The 21846-nt window shown below is 46.4% G+C and overlaps 3 protein-coding genes and 1 long non-coding RNA gene across 4 annotated transcripts in view; 2 read left to right on the forward strand and 2 right to left on the reverse strand.

The window, feature by feature from the left end:
• The window catches only part of WDR46 (WD repeat domain 46), a 33614-nt gene extending 26556 nt beyond the window's left edge, over window positions 1-7058 (forward strand). The window contains exons 12-15 of the mRNA XM_086870707.1: window positions 667-761; window positions 2858-2953; window positions 3627-3728; window positions 6245-7058. Of these exons, the coding sequence (XP_086726833.1) occupies window positions 667-761; window positions 2858-2953; window positions 3627-3728; window positions 6245-7042 (1091 nt within the window). The 3' untranslated portion in view covers window positions 7043-7058. The remainder of the gene's footprint in view (window positions 1-666; window positions 762-2857; window positions 2954-3626; window positions 3729-6244) is intronic.
• Window positions 7059-7337: 279 nt separating this feature from the next.
• On the reverse strand, window positions 7338-10041 carry LOC147647821 (uncharacterized). The gene is made up of 2 exons (XR_015281349.1): window positions 7590-10041; window positions 7338-7474 (listed from the first exon to the last, which is right to left on the reverse strand). It is a non-coding gene; the product is annotated as an uncharacterized LOC147647821 (long non-coding RNA).
• Window positions 10042-10103: 62 nt separating this feature from the next.
• On the reverse strand, window positions 10104-11750 carry B3GALT4 (beta-1,3-galactosyltransferase 4; the record flags this gene model as incomplete). The annotated part of the gene is made up of 1 exon (XM_086870675.1): window positions 10104-11750. A coding segment is annotated over exon 1 (1647 nt), but the record flags the coding sequence as incomplete, so codon positions are not given.
• Window positions 11751-12031: 281 nt separating this feature from the next.
• PFDN6 (prefoldin subunit 6) lies at window positions 12032-21797 on the forward strand. Its single transcript, XM_086870725.1, has 5 exons — window positions 12032-12122; window positions 13441-13511; window positions 13829-13899; window positions 17859-17983; window positions 21587-21797. Exons 2-5 carry the CDS (start codon window positions 13448-13450, stop codon window positions 21684-21686), a joined length of 360 nt encoding a protein of 119 aa, XP_086726851.1. The 5' UTR covers window positions 12032-12122; window positions 13441-13447; the 3' UTR covers window positions 21687-21797.
• Window positions 21798-21846: the final 49 nt, after the last annotated feature.

Below are 21846 nucleotides of genomic sequence, written 5' to 3' on the forward strand. Positions count from 1 at the left end.
GGGAATTTTAAAGCAATTTTGGGGCATTTTCAGGAGATTTTTGGGAATTTTGGGAACCTGGAATTCACCAACATCCTCGTGCCAGGTGGGAATTCTGGGAATTCCAGGAATTTTGGGCATTCTGGGAATTTTTGGGAATTTTTGGGAATTTTTTTGGAATTTTTAGGAATTTTTTAGGATTTTTTGGGGGAATTTTAAAGCATTTTTGGGGCATTTTTCAGGAGATTTTTGGGGATTTTGGGAACCTGGGATTCAGCAGCATCCTGATTCCAGGTGGGAATTCTGGGAACTTTGGGAATTTTGGGAATTCTGGGAATTTTTTTGAGTTTTTTTTAATTTTGGGGAATTTTTTTGGAATTTTTTTGGGATTTTTTTTTGGAATTTTAAAGCATTTTTGGGCCATTTTCAGCAGATTTCGAAGAATCCAGAATCCACCAACACCCTGATCCCACCTAAAAATTCCCAAAAACTCCAAGAATCCCTAAAAACCCCAAAAACTCCTTAAAAAAACTTCATTTTTAATCAATTTTATCCCAATTTTTTGACGATTCCCTCGAATCCGACGCGATTCCCGCTGGAATTTCCTCAATTCCCGGGGGGTTTTTCACTTCCCCGACCTCCAAATCCCCAAAATTGCCTGGAATTCCCAAAATTCCCGAATTTTAGGGGCGGGGGAGCCGAATTTGGACGCTTTGGAGTCGAATCCGTTCCGCAGCCGCCGGCAGCGCCAGGAGTGGGAAGTGAAAGCGCTGCTGGAAAAGGTAAAAAAAAACCCAAAATCCCCAAATTTCCCAAATTCCCAAGATTTTTTAATCCCAAAATTTATTTCCTGATCCTTTGAGACCCCAAATTCCCCATTTTCCCCCCAAAATTCCCATTTTTCCCTAAAAAATTCCCATTTTTCCCAAAAAAATTCCCAATTTTCCCCAAAAATTTCCCATTTTTCCCTAAAAATTTCCCAATTTTCCCCCAAAATCCCCAATTTCCCCCAAATCCCCAATTTACCACCCCCAAATTCCCAATTTTCCCCCCAAAATTCCCATTTTCCCCCCCAAAATTCCCATTTTCACCCCAAAATCCCCATTTTTCCCTAAAAATTTCCCAATTTTCCCCCAAATTCCCAATTTTTCCCCAAAAATTCCAATTTTACCTCCCAAAATTCCCATTTTTCCCCCCAAAAATCCCCATTTTCCCCCCAAAATCCCCATTTTCCCACCCAAAATTCCCATTTTCCCCCAAATTCCCATTTTTTTCCCCCAAATCCTCATTTTTCCACCTAAAATCTCCATTTTTTCTCCTAAAACTTCCATTTTCCCCCCAAAATCCCCATTTTCCCCCCAAAAATTCCCATTTTTCCCCCCCAATTCCCATTTTTCCCCCCCAAAATTCCCATTTTCCCCCCAAAATTCCCATTTTTTTCCCCCAAATCCTCATTTTTCCATCTAAAACCTCCATTTTTCCCCATAAAAATTCCCATTTTCCCATAAAAATTCACATTTTTCTTCAAAAAATTCCCATTTTTCCCCATAAATTTTCACTTCCCTTTCCCCAAATCCCCATTTTTCCCCCAAAATTCCCATTTTCTCCCCCAAAATTCCCATTTTTTCCCCCAAATCCCCATTTTTCCCCCAAAATTCCCATTTTTCCCCCCAAAATTCCCATTTTTCCCCCAAAATTCCCATTTTTCCCCCAAAATTCCCATTTTTCCCCCAAAAATTCCAATTTTACCTCCCAAAATTCCCATTTTTCACCCCCAAAATTCCCATTTTTCCCCCAAAATTCCCGTTTTTCCCCCCAAAATTCCCATTTTTTTTCCCCAAATCCTCATTTTTCCACCTAAAATCTCCATTTTTTCTCCTAAAACCTCCATTTTTCCCCCCAAAATCCCCATTTTCCCCCCAAAAATTCCCATTTTTCCCCCCAATTCCCATTTTCCCCCCAAAATTCCCATTTTTTTCCCCCAAATCCTCATTTTTCCATCTAAAACCTCCATTTTTCCCCATAAAAATTCCCATTTTCCCATAAAAATTCACATTTTTCTTCAAAAAATTCCCATTTTTCCCCATAAATTTTCACTTCCCTTTCCCCAAATCCCCATTTTTCCCCCAAAATTCCCATTTTCCCCCCCAAAATTCCCATTTTTTCCCCCAAATCCCCATTTTTCCCCCAAAATTCCCATTTTTCCCCCCAAAATTCCCATTTTTCCCCCAAAATTCCCATTTTTCCCCCAAAATTCCCATTTTTCCCCCAAAAATTCCAATTTTACCTCCCAAAATTCCCATTTTTCACCCCCAAAATTCCCATTTTTCCCCCAAAATTCCCGTTTTTCCCCCCAAAATTCCCATTTTTTTTCCCCAAATCCTCATTTTTCCACCTAAAATCCCCATTTTTCTCCCCAAAACTCCAATTTTTCCCCCCCAAATTCCCATTTTTCCCCCAAAATTCCCATTTCCCCCCCAAAATTCCATTTTTCTCCCCCTCATTCCCGGTTTTCCCCCCAAAATTGCCATTTTTCCCCCTAAATCCCCATTTTCCCCAAAAAATTCCCATTTTCCCCCAAAATTCCCATTTTTCCCCCCCAAATCCCCGTTTTTCCCCCCAAAATTCCCATTTTTTTTTCCCCAAATCCCCAATTTTCCCCCAAAATCCCCATTTCTCCCCCCAAAATTCCCATTTTCCCCCCTAAATTCCCATTTTTTTTCCCCAAATCCTCATTTTTTCTCCTAAAATCTCCATTTTTTCTCCTAAAACCTCCATTTTCTCCCCAAAATTCCCGTTTTTCCCCCCAAAATCCCCATTTTACCCCCCGAATTTCCCATTTTTCCCCCCAAATTCCCATTTTTTCCCATTTTCCCAGATCCCGTGGCAGCTGCTGACCCCGGAGCCGTCGCTGCTCTCGCGCGTGGACGAGGCCGGGCTGGAGCAGAAACGGCGCGAGAGGATCCAGCGCCTGGTAACGGCCCCAGATCCTGGGAATTTCACCCAAAATCCTGGGATTCTCACCCAAAATCTGGGAATTTCACCCAAAATCAGGGAATTCTGACCCAAAATCCCAAAAATCCCACAGAAATCGTGAGATTCTGACCCAAAATCCCGGGAATTTCACCCAAAATCTGGGAATTCTGATCCAAAATCAGGGAATTCTGATCCAAAATCAGGGAATTCTGACCCAAAATCCCGGGAATTCTCACCCAAATCCCGGGAATTTCACCCAAATCCTGGGAATTCTGACCCAAAATCAGGGAATTCTGATCCAAAATCAGGGAATTCTGACCCAAAATCCCGGGAATTCTCACCCAAATCCCGGGAATTCCACCCAAAATCCCGGAATTCCACCCAAAATCCTGGGAATTTCACCCAAATCCTGGGAATTTCACCCAAATCCTGGGAATTTCACCCCAAAATGCCGGGAATTTCACCCAAAATCAGGGAATTCTCACCCAAATCCTGGGATTCTGACCCAAAATCCGGGGAATTTCACCCCAAAATCCCTGAATTCCCCCCAGAATCCCGGGATTCTCTCCCAGCCCCTCCCCCGCCCATTCCCGGTTTTTTTCCCAGGGATTCCCCAGAATCCCGGGATTCCCCCCCAGCCCCTCCCCCGCCCATTCCCGGTTTTTTCCCAGGGATTCGACCCCGATTCCAAGGGCAAGTTCCGGCCCCGGAAGCGCCACAAGGGGAGGGACCCCGAGCGCCGGCGGCGGCAGGTGCAGAACCAGGAGCTGAGGGTGAGACAGCCCGGAATTCCCGGGATTCCCGGGATTCCCGGAATTCTGGGGGCGTTGGGGGATTCTGGGGATTTTGGGAATTTTTTGGGAATTTTTTGGGAATTTTTTGGGGCATTTTTTTTGAATTTTGGGGAATTTTTTGGGGATTTTTTGGGATTTTTTGGGAATTTTTGGGGATTTTTTGGGAGTTTTGGGGGGATTTTTAGGGAATTTTGGGGAATTTTTTGGGATTTTTTGGGGGATTTTGGGGACTTTTTGGGGAATTTTTGGGGATTTTGGGAGATTTTATGGGAATTTTGGGGGATTTTTTGGAAATTTTTTGGGATTTTTGGGGGATTTTTTGGGAATTTTTTGGGGATTTTTTTGGGAATTTTTTTTTATTTTTTGGGAATTTTGGGGGATTTTGGGGGGATTTTTTGGGAATTTTTTAGGGATTTTTTTGGGATTTTTTTGGAGATTTTTAGGGAATTTTTGGGGATTTTTTGAGATTTTTAGGGAATTTTTGAGGATTTTTGGGGAATTTTGGAGGGATATTTTGGGGGATTTTTTGGGGATTTTTTGGGAGTTTTTGGGGGACTTTTGGGGGGATTTTTGGGGATTTTTTTGGGATTTTTTGGGATTTTTTGGGGAATTCTTTGGGGATTTTTTGGGATTTTTTTGGGGATTTTGGGGATTTTTTTGGGAATTTTTGGGGATTTTGGGAGATTTTATGGGAATTTGGGGGGATTTTTTTGGGAATTTTTTGGGGGATTTTTTGGGATTTTTTGGGAATTTTTAGGGATTTTTGGGGAACTTTTGGGGATATTTTGGGATTTTTTTTGGGAATTTTGGGGGATTTTTTGGGAATTTTTTTGGGATTTTTTGGGATTTTTTTAGGGATTTTTTTTTGATTTTTTGGGAATTTTGGGGGATTTTTTGGGGATTTTTTGGGATTTTTTTGGGGATTTTTTTGGGAATTTTTGGGGAATTTTTTGGGATTTTTTTGGGGAATTTTTTGGGGATTTTGGGGGGAATTTTTGGGGGGAATTTTTGGGGATTTTTTTGGGATTTTTTGGGGATTTTTTAGGGATTTTTTTAGGGATTTTTGGGGGATTTTTTGGGATTTTTTTGGGATTTTTGGGGAGTTTTGGGGATTTTTGGGGGGATTTTTTGGGATTTTTTGGGAATTTTTAGGGATTTTTGGGGAATTTTGGAGGGATATTTTGGGGGATTTTTTGGGAATTTTTGGGGATTTTTTGGGAGTTTTTGGGGGACTTTTGGGGGGATTTTTGGGGATTTTTTTGGGGATTTTTTTGGGGAATTTTTTGGGGACTTTTTGGGATTTTTTTAGGGATTTTTGGGGGATTTTTTGGGAATTTGGGGGGATTTTTTGGGGATTTTTTTGGGAATTTTGGGGAATTTTTTGGGAATTTTGGGGGAGATTTTTTTTTAATTTTGGGGATTTTTTGGGAATTTTTTGGGGATTTTTTTAGGGATTTTTTTGGAATTTTGGGGGGATTTGGGGAGATTTTTAGGGAATTTTTGGGGATTTTTTTGGGAATTTTTTTTATTTTTGGGGAATTTTTGGGGATTTTTTGGGGATTTTTTGGGGATTTTTTTTTATTTTTTGGGAATTTTTTAGGGATTTTTTTAAGGATTTTTTGGGGGGATTTTTTTGGGAATTTTGGGGGACTTTATGGGATTTTTAGGGAATTTTGGGGAATTTTTTGGGAATTTTTTGGGGATTTTTGGGGAATTTTTGGGAATTTGGGGGGAATTTTTTTTGATTTTTGATGATTTTTGGGATTTTTTTTTTACTTTTTGGGAATTTTGGATTTTTGATGATTTTGGGGAATTTTTTTTACTTTTTGGGAATTTTTTAGGAATTTTTGGGGGGATTTTAGGGGAATTTTTTAGGGATTTTTTGGGATTTTTGGGGGGATTTTTTGGGAATTTTTGGGGGGAATTTTTGGGAATTTTTAGGAAATTTATTGGGAATTTTTGGGAGGAATTTTGGGGAATTTTGGGGGGAATTTTTGGGAATTTTTAGGAAATTTATTGGGAATTTTGGGGGGAATTTTGGGGAATTTTGGGGGGAATTTTTGGGAATTTTTAGGAAATTTATTGGGAATTTTGGGGAATTTTGGGGGGAATTTTTGGGAATTTTTAGGAAATTTATTGGGGAATTTTGGGGAATTTTGGGGGGAATTTTTGGGAATTTTTAGGAAATTTATTGGGGAATTTTGGGGAATTTTGGGGGGAATTTTTGGGAATTTTTAGGAAATTTATTGGGAATTTTTGGGGGGAATTTTGGGGGGAATTTTTGGGAATTTTTTTTGGGAATTCTTCAGGAATTCCTGGGTGTCCTCACCCTCCATCCCCAAAACAAAAACCCCAAAAATTTGGGAAGAGTTTCCCAGGGAATTCCTGGAATTTTTGAGGAAATTCCCAAACTTTTTTTTTTTGGGGGGGTTCCCAGGATTTTGGGAATTCCCAAATTTTGGGAATTCCCGAATTTTTCCCCCCTCCTCCCCCAGGCCCGGATCCGGCAGAGTTTGGAGCAGAAGGAGAAAAACGAGGAGGGGGAACCCCCCAGGAAAAGGAGGAAAAAGGAGAGGAAAAACGGGGAAAAAACGGGAAAAATCCTCCAAAAAACCGGGAAAAAAATGGCGGGAAAACCCCCAAAATCCGCGGGAAAAACGGCGGGAAAATCCCCAAAATCCGTGGAAAAAATGGCGGGAAAATCCCCAAAATCCGCGGGAAAAACGGGAGAAATCCTTCAAAAAAATGGGGGAAAAATGATGGAAAAATCCCAGAAAAACGGAAAAAAAATGGGAGAAAAATCCCAAAAAATTGGGGAAAAATTGGGAGAAAAATCCCAAAAAATTGGGGGAAAAATGGGAGAAAAATCCCCAAAAATTGGAGAAAAGTTGGGAGAAAAGTCCCAGAAAATTGGAGAAAAATTGGGAGAAAAATCCCAAAAAATCATGGAAAAAATGGGAGAAAAATCCCCAAAAATTGGGGAAAAAATGGGAGAAAAATCCCCAAAAATTGGGGAAAAATTGGGAGAAAAATCCCAAAAAATTGGGGAAAAATTGGGAGAAAAATCCCAAAAAATTGGGGAAAAATTGGGAGAAAAATCCCAAAAAATTGGGGAAAAATTGGGAGAAAAATCCCAAAAAATTGGGAAAAAAACCCTGGAAAAATTCCCAAAAAAAGTGGGAAAAAGGCGGGGAAAGCCCAAAAATCCCGGGAAAGGGAAGGAGGAGATTCCCGGCCGGAATTTGGGGGGATCCCCCCAAAAAAGGGGAGCCCTGGAAAGGTTCAGGAAATAAAAATTTTGGGAGCGGAGATTTCGGGGTGTCTGAGAGGCTTTGTCCCCAATTTTGGGGGTCTCATCCCAAGTTTTGGGGTCTTCGAGGTGTCCCCATCCCATTTTTGGGGTGCCATCCCAAATTTTTGGGGTCCCCAAAATGTCCCCATCCCATTTTTGGGGTCCCATCCCAAATTTTTGGGGGTCCTCATTGTCCCAATCCCAATTTTTGGGGTCCCCTCCCCATTTTTGGGGTCCCCAAATTGTCCCCATCCCAATTTTTGGGGTCCCCTCCCCCAAACGAAGCCACCGCGGTGTCACCAGCACTGGGGACTTTATTGGGGGGTGACACCTGAGGGACATCAGGGACACCTGGGAGACACCTGAGACACCTGGGGGACACCTGGGGGACACCTTGGGGACACCAGGGACATCCAGGTGACACCTGAGACACCTGGGGGACACCTGGGACACCTGAGGGACACCTGGGGGACACCTGGGACATCTGAGGGACACCTGGGGGACACCTGAGACACCCGGGGGACACCTGGGGGACACTTGGGACACACCTGAGTGACACCAGGGACATCCAGGTGACACCCGAGGGACACCTGGGACACACCTGAGTGACATCAGGGTCACCGTGCCAGGCCCAGGTGACAGCCGTGTCACTGTCCCCATGTCCGGGTGTCACTGTTCCCATGTCCGGGTGTCACTGTCCCCATGTCCGGGTGTCACTGTCCCCGTGTCACTGTCCCCGTGTCCGGGTGTCACTGTCCCCGTGTCCGGGTGTCACTGTCCCCGTGTCACTGTCCCCGTGTCCGAGTGTCACTGTCCCCGTGTCCCGGTGTCACTGTCCCCGTGTCACTGTCCCCGTGTCCGGGTGTCACTGTCCTCGTGTCACTGTCCCCGTGTCACTGTCCCCGTGTCCGGGTGTCACTGTCCCCGTGTCCGGGTGTCACTGTCCTCGTGTCACTGTCCCCGTGTCCGGGTGTCACTGTCCCCGTGTCACTGTCCCCGTGTCCGGGTGTCACTGTCCTCGTGTCACTGTCCCCGTGTCACTGTCCCCGTGTCCGGGTGTCACTGTCCTCGTGTCACTGTCCCCGTGTCACTGTCCCCGTGTCCGGGTGTCACTGTCCCCGTGTCCGGGTGTCACTGTCCTCGTGTCACTGTCCCCGTGTCACTGTCCCCGTGTCCGGGTGTCACTGTCCCCGTGTCCGGGTGTCACTGTCCTCGTGTCACTGTCCCCGTGTCCGGGTGTCACTGTCCTCGTGTCACTGTCCCCGTGTCACTGTCCCCGTGTCCGGGTGTCACTGTCCCCGTGTCCGGGTGTCACTGTCCCCGTGTCACTGTCCCCGTGTCCGGGTGTCACTGTCCCCGTGTCCGGGTGTCACTGTCCCCATGTCCGGGTGTCACTGTCCCCGTGTCTGGGTGTCACTGTCCCTGTGTCACTGTCCCTGTGTCACTGTCCCCGTGTCCGGGTGTCACTGTCCCCGTGTCTGGGTGTCACTGTCCCTGTGTCACTGTCCCCGTGTCCGGGTGTCACTGTCCCCGTGTCTGTGTGTCACTGTCCCCGTGTCACTGTCCCCGTGTCCGGGTGTCACTGTCCCCGTGTCACTGTCCCCGTGTCCGGGTGTCACTGTCCCCGTGTCCGGGTGTCACTGTCCCCGTGTCACTGTCCCCGTGTCCGGGTGTCACTGTCCCCGTGTCCGGGTGTCACTGTCCCCGTGTCCGGGTGTCACTGTCCCCGTGTCACTGTCCCCATGTCCGGGTGTCACAGCCGTGTCCGGTGTCACTGTCCCCGTATCTGGGTGTCACTGTCCCCGTGTCCGGGTGTCACTGTCCCCGTGTCACTGTCCCCGTGTCCGGGTGTCACAGCCGTGTCCAGGTGTCACTGTCCCCGTGTCCGGGTGTCACTGTCCCCGTGTCCGGGTGTCACTGTCCCCGTGTCCGGGTGTCACTGTCACCGTGTCCGGGTCATCACCCCATGACGTCACTCCAATGACATCACCGCCCAATGACATCATCCAATGACATCACTGCCCAATGACATCACTCAATGACATCGTCCAATGGCATCATTGCCCAATGACATCATCCAATGACATCATCCAATGACATCACCACCCAATGACATCATCCAATGACATCACCGCCCAATGACATCACCACCCAATGATATCATCCAATGACATCATTGCCCAATGGCATCATCAAATGACATCATCCAATGACATCATCAAATGACATCACTGCCCAATGACATCACCACCCAATGACATCATCCAATTACATCATCCGATGACATCACTGCCCAATGACGTCACTGCCCAATGACATCACTGGCCCACAATGTCACCCAGTACATCGCCGCCTCATGACGTCACCCAATGACATCAGTCTCATGACGTCACCCAATGACATCACAACCTCATGACATCACCGTCCAATGACATCATCGCCCAATGACATCACCCGATGACATCACAGTCCCACATCACCCAATGACATCACAGCCTCATGACATCATCACCCAATGACATCACAGCCCAATGACATCACAGCCTCATGACATCATCACCCAATGACATCACAGCCCAATGACATCACAGCCCAATGACATCACAGCCCAATGACGTCACCGTCCCACAATGTCACCCAGTACATCACCCAATGACATCACCCAATGACATCACTGTCCAATGACGTCACCATCCCACAATGTCACCCAATACATCACCACATGACGTCACACAATGACGTCACAGCCCAATGACATTCCTTTCCAATGACATCACAGCCCAATGACGTCACCGTCCCACAATGTCACCCAGTACATCACCACATGATGTCACCCAATGACGTCACAGTCTCACATCACCCAATGACATCACAGCCCAATGACATCCCTGCCCAATGACATCATCCAATGACATCACCACCCCATGACGTCACACCCAACGCCCTCCCCAGTGACGTCACTCCCCATCGCCCCGCCCCTCTCCCCACAGCCACGCCCCCAGCGCCATCAGCCGACACCCCGTCACCCCCAGCGCCCCCCGCAACACCCCACACCCCCCCGGCCGCTCCGCCCACACCCTCCTCATCTCCCCCGGCCGCACCCCGTGCGCGCTGAACAACACCCGCCCCGCGCAACACCCGTCGGCCGGGAACCTCCAGGAACCCCCGAACCTCGCCGAGTGTCTCACCGCCACCCCCGCCCTCCCGGCGCACAGCCCGACCCACGCGTCCTCCGGCAGCTCCGCCGGTACCCCCGGCGCCTCCGCCAACACCGCCAGCGCCGCCTGACGCGACAGCACGTACGCCGTGCCGCTGCAGTACGGCGGGAAGCGCGAGCCGGGGTACAACCGCGCCGGCACGTGGTGACGGCTGCGGGGGTCTCGGTTGGGCGTCACCCGCCAGTGGACGCGACCCAGGTACAGGCGGGAGGCCGGCGCCGTTCGCTCCGTCAGGTAGGCCGCGACGGCCGGCACGTTGACGAAGACGTCGTCGTCGGCTTTGAGCAGGAACGGTGTTCCCCCGCAACAGGAACGGCTCCAGCGGAGCAACAACAGCGTTTTCCAGGTGAGGTTGGCGTAGGCGTCAAGGAAATCGCCCTGGAGGATGTCACGGTGTTGTCGCCATTCCTCCAACACCTCCCGTTGTTCTCGTGGGGAGGCGGGAACACCCAGAACGAAGACGGTGCGGCTCCGGGGGGTGTCGGTGTCCGGCCAGGTGTTGCCGCCCCAGGTGTTGCGCACGGCGAGGCGACGCTCCAGGTGTGAGGGGGAGCTGGGGACGAGGATGAGGAGGAAAGGGGAGGGGGGGGAGCAAGGAGGGGGTGACAGGAGAAGTTTGGGGGTTCGGGGGGATTCCGAGGGAGACTCCGGGAGGAGGCCGGAGCCGCCTGACAGGAGGCCGGAACAGTCGGGGAGGGTGTGGGGACCCCCGTTGGGGGAAGCGGGACCCCCAGTTCCATCCTCGGGACCCCCAATTTCACCCCCGGGAGCCGAAATTCCAACCCCGGGACCCTCACTTCGACCCCCGGGACCCCCAATTTCACCTCCGGGAACCCCAATTTCACCCCCGGGACCCCCAATTCGACCCCCGGGAACCCCAATTTCACCCCCGGGACCCCCAATTCGACCCCCGGGACCCCCAGTTCGACCCCCGGGAACCCCAATTCCACCCCCGGTACCCCCAATTTCACCCCCGGTACCCCCAATTCGACCCCCAGGACCCCCAATTTCACCCCCGGTACCCCCAATTCGACCCCCGGGACCCCCAATTTCACCCCCGGGACCCCAAATTCCGCCCCCATTCGTGACCCCCGAGCTCCCATTCACGACCCCCGACCCCCTTTTCCCAACCCCCACCCCTTCATTCATAACCCCCGCGCCCCTCACAAGCCCCGCCCCCTTCCCACGCCCCCCACGCGTAAACCCCGCCCCGTTCCCACGCCCCCCATTCACAAAAACGCCCCCCCAACTCCCAACCCCCGCCTCCCCCGCCCCCCAAATCTCCATCCCCCACGACCCCCCACCCCCCCCGTCCCCCCACGACCCCCGCCCCTCCCCCCACGGCCTCCGCCCCTCCCCCCACGCCGCCAGGGCTTCCGCCAGCAGCTCCTCGCCCTCTCCGCTGCCCAGCAGCGCCAGCACCGCCAGCCCCAGCGCCACCAGCACCGCCTTCGCCGCCCTCCGCCGCCATCTCCGCCGCCTCGGGCCCATCCCGGACCCTTCCTCGCCCTTCTCTCACCTCCAGGCTCCCCAAAAACCCCAAAATTTTCCCCAAAACCCCCCCCTGATGGGGGGGGGGAGGGGCGGGGGGCGCTGAGGGCGCGGAAGGCGCGCGGCGCGGGGGGGGCGTGGCCAAGCCCTCAGACGGGGTTTCCATATATGGTGGTAAAGGGGCGTGGTTTAAGGTCGCGGGGCGGGGCTTAGGGCGCGCGACGCGGGGGCGTGGGCACGTCCTCAGGCTGTATTTACATATATGGTAATAAAGGGGCGTGGTTTGACGTCTCTGGGCGTGGTTTAGTGCGCGTGCGCGGCGCGTAGGGGGTGTGGCCTGGGAGCGTTGGGGCCGCGCGCGGAGAGCGGAGGGTGAGGAACGGGGAAATTTGGGGAAAATTTGAGGAAAATTTGAGGGGGAATTGGGGGTCCTTGAGGAAATTTGGGGGGATCCCGGAGGGCTCTTCTAGGGGCACGAGGGAATTTGGGGTTTCCTGGAAGATTTGGGGGGGTCCTGAGGTGATTTAGGGAGTCTTGAGAGGGATTTGGGAATCCTGAGGGGATTTTGGGAATCCTGAGGGGATTTGGGGAGTCCTGAAGGGAATTTTTGGAATCCTGAGGGGATTTGGGGAGTTCTGAGGGGGATTTAGAGTTCCTGAGGGGATTTAGGGGGTCTTGAGGGGATTTGAGGGTCCTGAGGGGGATTTGAGGGTTCTGAGGGAAATTTGGGGGTCCTGAGGGGGATTTGGGGAGTCCTGAGGGGATTTTTGGAATCCTGAGGGGATTTGGGGAGTTCTGAGGGGGATTTGAGGGTCCTGAGGGGGATTTGAGGGTTCTGAGGGAGGTTTGAGGGTCCTGAGGGGGATTTGGGGAGTCCTGATGGAATTTTTGGAATCCTGAGGGGATTTGGGGAGTTCTGAGGGGGATTTAGGGTTCCTGAGGGGATTTAGGGGGTCTTGAGGGGATTTGAGGGTCCTGAGGGGGATTTGAGGGTTCTGAGGGAGGTTTGAGGGTCCTGAGGGGGATTTGGGGAGTCCTGAGGGGATTTTTGGAATCCTGAGGGGATTTGGGGAGTCCTGAGGGGATTTTTGGAATCCTGAGGGGATTTGGGGAGTTCTGAGGGGGATTTAGGGTTCCTGAGGGGATTTGGGGAGTTCTGAGGGGGATTTGAGGGTTCTGAGGGAGGTTTCAGGGTCCTGAGGGGGATTTGGGGAGTCCTGAGGGGATTTTTGGAATCCTGAGGGGATTTGGGGAGTTCTGAGGGGGATTTAGGGTTCCTGAGGGGATTTAGGGGGTCCTGAGGGGGATTTGAGGGTCCTGAGGGGGATTTGAGGGTTCTGAGGGAAATTTGGGGATCCTGAAGGGGATTTGGGGAGTCCTGAGGGGATTTTTGGAATCCTGAGGGGATTTGGGGAGTTCTGAGGGGGATTTGAGGGTCCTGAGGGGGATTTGAGGGTTCTGAGGGAAATTTGAGGGTCCTGAGGGGATTTGAGGGTTCTGAGGGAGCTTTGAGGGTCCTGAGGGGGATTTGGGGAGTCCTGAGGGAGTTTTGGGGAGGTCCTGCGGAGGTTTGGAGGGACTTGGGGAGGATTTTGGGGGGTCTGGGAAGATTTTTGGGGGCTCTTTAGGGTTTGGGGGGGTCCCTGAGGTGGGTGGTGACCCCAAATCCCCTTCCCCACCCCAAAAAAAGCCCCCCCATGGCGGAGACGCTGCAGAAGAAGCTCCAAGGGGAGCTGGAGAAATATCAGCAGTTACAAAAAGGTAAAAAAAAATCCCCAATACAGCCCAAAAATCCTCCTGGGACCCCCAAAACCTCCCCAAAAACCTCTCAAATTCCACCTGGGACCCCAAAATCTCCCCCCAAAATAACCTTGGGACCCCTAAAGCTCCTCATATACCCCCAAAACCCCTTGGGATCCCTAAAATCTCCCCAAAATCCCCAAATCCTTCCCCTAAAACCTCTTGAGACCCCCCCCAAAATCCTCCCAGGACCCCCCCCAGACCCCTCAGGTTTTGGGGGGGGCTCTGGCCTGGTTTTGGGGTCCCCCCTGAGGCCAAATTTTGGGGTTCCCCCTCAGAGCTGGGCCGGGCGGTGGCGGCGAGGCAGAAACTGGAGACGCAGCTGACAGAAAACAACATCGTGCAGGAGGTGAGGGAACCCCCAAAAACTGCCCCAAAAATTCCTTAAAACTGCCCCAAAAAAATCCTGGAAATGCCCCAAAAATGCCCCAAAAATTCCTCAAAAATTCCTCAAAATTGTCCCAAAAAATCCTCAAAAAAAAGCCCAAAATAATCCTCAAAATCACCTCGGAAAATGGTAAAAATATTCCCCAAAACTGCCCCCAAAAGCATCAAAAAAAATCTCCCCAAATTGGCCCAAATATCCTCAAAAAATCTCCCAAAATTGTCCCAAAAAATCCTCAAAAAAATCATCTAAAACTGCCCCAAAAATCCTCAAAAAAAATCTCCCAAAATTGGCCCAAAAATCCCCTCAAACTGCCCCAAAAATCTCCCAAAACTGGCCCAAAAATCTTCCAAAAAATCTCCCAAAATTTCCCCAAAAATGCCTCAAACTGCCCCAAAAATCTCCCAAAATTGGCTCAAATATCCTCAAAAAATCTCCCAAAATTGGCCCAAAAAATCCTCAAAAAATCTCCCAAAATTGCCCAAAAAATCCAAAAAATCTCTCAAAATTGGCCCAAAAATCTTCCAAAAAATCTCCCAAAATTTCCCTAAAAATGCCTCAAACTGCCCCAAAAATCCACCCAAAAATCTCCCAAAATTGGCCCAAATATCCTCAAAAAAATCTTCTAAAATTTCCCCAAAAATCTTCAAAAAAATCCCACAAAATTGGCTCAAAAATCCTCCAAAAAATCTCCCAAAATTTCCCCAAAAATGCCTCAAACTGCCCCAAAAATCCACCCAAAAATCTCCCAAAATTGGCTCAAATATCCTCAAAAAAATCTCCCAAAATTGTCTCAAAAAATCCTCAAAAAAATCTCCCAAATTTTCCCCAAAAATGCCTCAAACTGCCCCAAAAATCTTCCAAAAAATCTCCCAAAATTTCCCTAAAAATGCCTCAAACTGCCCCAAAAATCTCCCAAAATTGGCCCAAAAATCCCCTCAAACGGCCCCAAAAATCTCCCAAAATTGCCCCAAAAATCTTCCAAAAAATCTCCCAAAATTTCCCCAAAAATGCCTCAAACTGCCCCAAAAATCCTCCCAAAAATCTCCCAAAATTGCCCAAAAAATCCTCAAAAAAATCTCCCAAAATTGCCCCAAAAATCCGTGAAAATCCCCCAAAAATCACTCAAAAACACCCAAAAAATTCCCTAAAAATAACCCAAAAATCTCTCACAAATCCCCCAAAAAATCCCTAAAAAATCCCAAAATTTGAAAGACTCCAAATCTCCCCAAAATTCTCTTTTTCCCCCTCAAAAATCACTTTTTCCCCCCCTAAATTCCCAAATTTTCCTTCCAAAATCCCCTTTTTTTCACCCCAAATCTCTTTTATTCCCAAATCCCTCTTTTACTTTCCAAAATCCCATTTTTTCCACCCAAAACCCAATTTTTTTCCCTTTCAAATCCAATATTTTTTCCCCAAAATCCCATTTTTTTCCCCCCTAAACCCAAATATTTAACCCAAAATCTCATTTTTTCTCCCCCAAATCCCATTTTTTCCCCCAAAATCCCATTTTTCCCCCAAAATCCCATTTTATCCCCTCATAATCCAATTTTTTTCCCTTTCAAATCCAATTTTTTTTCCCCAAAATCCCATTTTTTTTCCCCCAAATCCCAATTTTTTACCCAAAATCTCATTTTTCCCCCAAATCCCATTTTTCCCCCCAAAATCCCATTTTTTCCGCCCAAAATCCCAATTTTTAACCCAAAATCCCATTTTTTCCCTTTCAAATCCAATTTTCCCCCCAAAATCCCATTTTTTTTCCCTTTCAAATCCAATTTTTCCCCCCAAAATCCCATTTTTTTTCCCCCAAATCCCAATTTTTTACCCAAAATCTCATTTTTCCCCCCCAAAATTCTATTTTTCCCCCCCAAATCCCATTTTTTTCCACCCAAAATCCAATTTTTTTCCCCAAAATCCCATTTTTCCCTTTCAAATCCAATTTTTTCCCCAAAATCCCATTTTTCCCCCTCAAAATCCCATTTTTTTCCCTTTCAAATCAAATTTTTTTCCCCCAAATCCCATTTTTCCCCCCAAATCCCATTTTTTCCGCCCAAAATCCCATTTTTTCCCCCCAAAATCCCATTTTTTTCCCTTTCAAATCCAATTTTTTTCCCCCAAATCCCATTTTTTCCCCCAAACCCCAATTTTTTCCCCAAAATCCCATTTTTCCCCCAAATCCCATTTTTTCTCCCCAAACCCCATTTTTTCCCCCCAAAATCCCATTTTTTTTCCCTTTCAAATCCCATTTTTTCCCCCCAAACCCCAATTTTTTTCCCCAAAATCCCATTTTTTTTCCCCACCCCAAAATTCCATTTTTTCCCCCAAACCCCAATTTTTTTCCCCAAAATCCAGTTTTTTTCCCCCTAAACCCAAATATTTAACCCAAAATCTCATTTTTTCTCCCCCAAACCCCATTTTTTCCCCCAAAATCCCATTTTTCCCCCCAAAATCCCATTTTTTCCACCCAAAATCCCATTTTTCCCCCCAACCCCATTTTTCCCCCAAATCCCATTTTTTCCCCCAAATCCCATTTTTTCTCCCCCAAACCCATTTTTTCCCCCAAAATCCATTTTTTTTCCCTTTCAAATCCCATTTTTTCCCCCCAACCCCAATTTTTTTTCCCCAAAATCCCATTTTTTTTCCCCAAAATTCCATTTTTTCCCCCAAACCCCAATTTTTTCCCCAAAATCCCATTTTTTTTCCCCCTAAACCCAAATATTTAACCCAAAATCTCATTTTTTCTCCCCCAAACCCATTTTTTCCCCCAAAATCCCATTTTTCCCCCAAAATCCCATTTTTTCCACCCAAAATCCCATTTTTTCCCCCCAAACCCCAATTTTTTCCCCAAAATCCCATTTTTTTTCCCCTAAACCCCAATTTTTCCCCCAAAATCCCATTTTTTCCCCCAAAATCCCATTTTTCCCCCAAAATCCCATTTTATCCCCTCATAATCCAATTTTTTTCCCTTTCAAATCCAATTTTTTTCCCCAAAATCCCATTTTTTTTCCCCCAAATCCCAATTTTTACCCAAAATCTCATTTTTCCCCCCCAAAATTCTATTTTTCCCCCCCAAATCCCATTTTTTTCCACCCAAAATCCAATTTTTTCCCCCAAATCCCAATTTTCCCCCCAAAATCCCATTTTTTCCACCCAAAATCCAATTTTTTTCCCCCAAATCCCATTTTTTCTCCCCAAACCCCATTTTTTCCCCCCAAAATCCCATTTTTTTTCTCTTTCAAATCCAATTTTTTTTCCTCAAAATCCCATTTTTTCCCCCAAAATCCCATTTTTTCCCCCAAAATCCCATTTTTTTTCCCCCAAATCCCATTTTTTCCCCCTAAACCCCAATTTTTCCACCCAAAATCCCATTTTTTCCCTTTCAAATCCAATTTTTTTCCCCAAAATCCCAATTTTTAACCCAAAATCCCATTTTTTCCCTTTCAAATCCAATTTTTTTCCCCAAAATCCCATTTTTTCCCCCCAAACCCCAATTTTTTTCCCAAAATCCCATTTTTTTCCCCCAAACCCCAATTTATTCCCCCAAATCCCCTTTTTTCTCCCCAAATCCCATTTTATCCCCTCAAAATACAATTTTTTTCCCTTTCAAATCCAATTTTTCCCCCCAAAATCCCATTTTTTTTCCCCCAAATCCCAATTTTTTACCCAAAATCTCATTTTTCCCCCCCAAAATTCTATTTTTCCCCCCCAAATCCCAATTTTTTCCCCAAAATCCCATTTTTTCCCTTTCAAATCCAATTTTTTCCCCCAAAATCCCATTTTTTTTCCCCCAAAATCCCATTTTTTCCCCCCAAAATCCCATTTTTTTCCCTTTCAAATCCAATTATTTTCCCCAAAATCCCATTTTTTCCCCCCAAACCCCATTTTTTTCCCAAAATCTGGTTTTTTCTCCCCAATTCCCGCAGGAGCTGAACCTTCTGGATGATTCCAACACCATTTTTAAGCTCTTGGGCCCCGTTTTGGTGAAGCAGGAGCTGGAGGAGGCCAAAAACACCGTGGGAAAAAGGCTGGAATACATCTCCGGGGAAATGTGGGTTTGGGGGAAAAAACGGGGAAAACGGGCAAAAAGGGGGAAAATGGGAAAAATGGGGAAAATGGGGAAAAAAAATGGGGAAAAATGGGGAAAAATGGGGGGAAAAATGAAATAAAATGGGGAAAAATGGGGAAAAAATGGGGGGAAAATGGGGGAAAAATGGGGAAAAAAATGGGGGAAAATGGGGAAAAATGGGGAAAAAGTCAGGGGGAAAAATGAAATAAAATGGGGAAAAATGGGGAAAATGGGGAAAATGGGGAAAAATGGGGAAAAAATGGGGAAAAATGGGGAAAAATGGGGGGAAAATGGGGAAAAAATGGGAAAAAATGGGAAAAAATGGGGAAAAAATGGGGGAAAAATAGGGGGAAAATGCAGGAAAATGGGGAAAAAATAGGGGAAAAAATGAAATAAAATAGGGGAAAAAATGGGGAAAAATGGGGGGAAAATGGGGAAAAATGGGGAAAAATGGGGAAAAAATGGGGGAAAATGGGGGGAAAATGGGGGAAAAATGGGGAAAAATGGGAAAAAACAGTGAAAAAAATAGGGGAAAAAATGAGGAAAAATGGGGGAAAAAATAGGGAATAAAAGGGGTGGAAAATGGGGAAAAAATGGGAAAAAATGCAGGAAAAAATGGGGGAAAATGGGAAAAAATGGGGAAAAAATGGGGGAAAAATGAAATAAAATGGGGAAAAATGGGGAAAATGGGGAAAATGGGGAAAAATGGGGAAAAATGGGGAACAATGGGGGGAAAATGGGGAAAAATGGGGGAAAATGGGGAAAATGGGGAAAATGGGGAAAAATGGGGGAAAATGGGAAAAAATGGGGAAAAAATTGGGGGAAAATGGGGGAAAATGGGGAAAAATGAAATAAAATGGGGAAAAATGGGGAAAAAATGGGGAACAATGGGGGGAAAAATGGGGAAAAATAAAATGGGGGGAAAAATGGGGGAAAAATAGGGGGAAAATGGGAAAAATGGGGAAAATGGGGGGAAAATGGGGAAAAATGGGGAAAAATTGGGAAAAAATAGGGGGAAAAATGAAATAAAATGGGGGAAAATGGGGAAAAATGGGGAAAATGGGGAAAAATGGGAAAAAATGGGGGGAAAAATGAAATAAAATGGGGAAAAATGGGGAAAAATAGTGAAAAAAATAGGGGGAAAAATGAGGAAAAATGGGGGAAAAAATGGGGAATAAAAGGGGTGGAAAATGGGGAAAAAATGGGAAAAAATGCAGGAAAAAATGGGGGAAAATGGGGAAAAAATGGGGAAAAATGGGGAAAAATGAAATAAAATGGGGAAAAATGGGGAAAATGGGGAAAATGGGGAAAAATGGGGAACAATGGGGGAAAATGGGGAAAAATGGGGGAAAATGGGGAAAATGGGGGAAAATGGGGAAAAATGGGGGAAAATGGGAAAAAATGGGGAAAAAATTGGGGGAAAATGGGGGAAAATGGGGAAAAATGAAATAAAATGGGGAAAATGGGGAAAAATGGGGAAAATGGGGGAAAATGGGAAAAATAAATGGGGGAAAAATGGGGGAAAAATAGGGGGAAAATGGGAAAAATGGGGAAAATGGGGAAAAATGGGGGAAATGGGGAAAAATGGGGAAAAATGGGGGGAAAATGGGGAAAAAATGGGGAAAAATGGGGTAAAAATGAAATAAAATGGGGAAAAATGGGGAAAATAGGGGAAAAAATGGGGAAAAAATGGGGAAAAATGGGGAAAATGGGGAAAAATGGGGAAAAATGTGGGAAAAATGAGAAAAATAGGGGGAAAATGGGGAAAAAATGGGGGGAAAATGGGGGGAAAATGGGGAAAAATGGGGAAAAATGGGGAAAATGGGGGAAAATGGGGGGAAATGGGGGGAAAATGGGAAAAAATGGGGGAAAATGGGGAAAAATGGGGGAATAATGGGGGAAAATGGGGAAAAAATAGGGGGAAAAATGAAATAAAATGGGGAAATATGGGGGAAAAATGGGGAAAATGGGGGAAAATGGGGGAAAAATGAAATAAAATGGGGGAAAATGGGGGAAAAATGGGGGAAAAATGGGGAAAAATGGGGAAAAAAATGGGGAAAAATGGGGGAAAATGGGGAAAAATGCGGGAAAAATGAGAAAAATAGGGGGAAAATGGGGAAAAAATGGGGAAAAATGGGGGGAAAATGGGGAAAAAATGGGGAAAAATTAAATAAAATGGGGGAAAATGGGGAAAAATGGGGAAAAATGCAGGGAAAAATGGGGGAAAATGGGGGGAAAATGGGGGAAAATGGAGAAAATGCAGGAAAAAATAGGGGGAAAAATGGGGGGAAAAATGCAGGAAAAAATGGGGGAAAATGGGGAAAAATGAGGAAAAATGGGGAAAAAATGGGGGGAAAAATGGGGAAAAAATAGGGGAAAAATGAAATAAAATGGGGAAAAATGCAGGGAAAAAATGGGGAAAAATGGGGAAAAAATAGTGAAAAAATAGGGGAAAAAATGAGGAAAAATGGGGGAACAAATGGGGAATAAAAGGGGTGGAAAATGGGGAAAAATGGGGAAAAATGCAGGAAAATGGGGAAAAATGGGGGAAAATGGGGAAAATGGGGGAAAATGGGGGAAAAATGGGGGGAAAATGGGGGAAAAATGGGGAAAAATGGGGGGAAAATGGGGAAAAAATGGGGGGAAAATGGGGGAAAAATAGGGGGAAAAATGAAATAAAATGGGGGAAAAAATGGGGAAAAAAGGGAGGAAAATGGGAAAAAATAGGGGGAAAATGGGGAAAAAATGGGGAAAAATGGGGGAAAATGGGAAAAAATGGGGAAAAATGCAGGAAAAAATGGGGAAAATGGGGGAAAAATGGGGGGAAATGGGGAAAAATGGGGAAAAAATGGGGGGAAAATGGGGGAAAAATGGGGAATAAAAGGGGTGCAAAATGGGGAAAAATCTGGGGGAAAAAAAATGGGGAAAAATGGAAGAAAAAATGGGGAAAAATGAAATAAAAAAGGGGAAAAAAGGGGAAAAAATGGGGAAAAAATGGGGAAAAGCCAGGAGAAAAAATGGGAAAATGAGGGAAAAATTAGGGGATAAAATGCAGGAAAATTGGGGGAAAAGGGGGGAGAAAAATGGGGGAAAACGTGGGAAAAATGGGAAAAACTGAATAAAAAAAGGAAAATGAGGGAAAAATGGGGGAAAACGGGGGAAAAAGGAGAAAAAAAATCAGGGGAAAAGGAGAGGGAGGAGAGATAAAAAAAAGGGGGGAAAAAAAGAGTGAAAAAGTTGGAAAAAAAAGGAGAAAAAAGGGGAAAAAATGGGAAAGAGGAGGGAGAAAAAAGGGAAAAATAGAGATAGAAAGAGAGGGGAAAAGGATAAAAAAATACGGGAATAAAAAAGGGAAAAAAAAGGCAAAAATTGCAATAAAATATCAGGAAATGACAGAAAATAAGGAGAAAAAAAAGGTGGAAAATGGGGGAAAAAAACGGTAAAAACAGAGCAAAAAACGGGGGGAAAAGTGAAATTTGCATTTTTCACCTTAAAATTCTTGTTTCAAATTTAATTCTTGTTAAAACCCTGAAATTCCTGTTTTTTTTCACCCAAAAATTCCCCGTTTTTCACCCCAAAATTCAGGAAACGCTACGAGCAGCAGATGCAGGATCTGGAGCGGCGCTCGGAGCAGCAACGGGAAGTGCTGGGGAAACTCCAGCAGGAATTGCAAGCTAAACCCTAAAATCCCAAAAATTTTTCGTGAAAACCTCCCTCATTCCCAAAAAAAAATAAAAAATCCTTGGATTTCCCGCATTTCCCAAAAAAAAATTCCCATTAAATCCCACCAAACCCACCCGAAACGCGGATTTTTATCCGCCGGCGGCGCCGAATTCTGGCCTGGG

The sequence above is a fragment of the Cyanistes caeruleus genome, chromosome 33, assembly GCF_971803275.1.
Source record: "Cyanistes caeruleus chromosome 33, bCyaCae1.hap1.1, whole genome shotgun sequence".
Lineage (NCBI taxonomy): Eukaryota > Metazoa > Chordata > Aves > Passeriformes > Paridae > Cyanistes > Cyanistes caeruleus.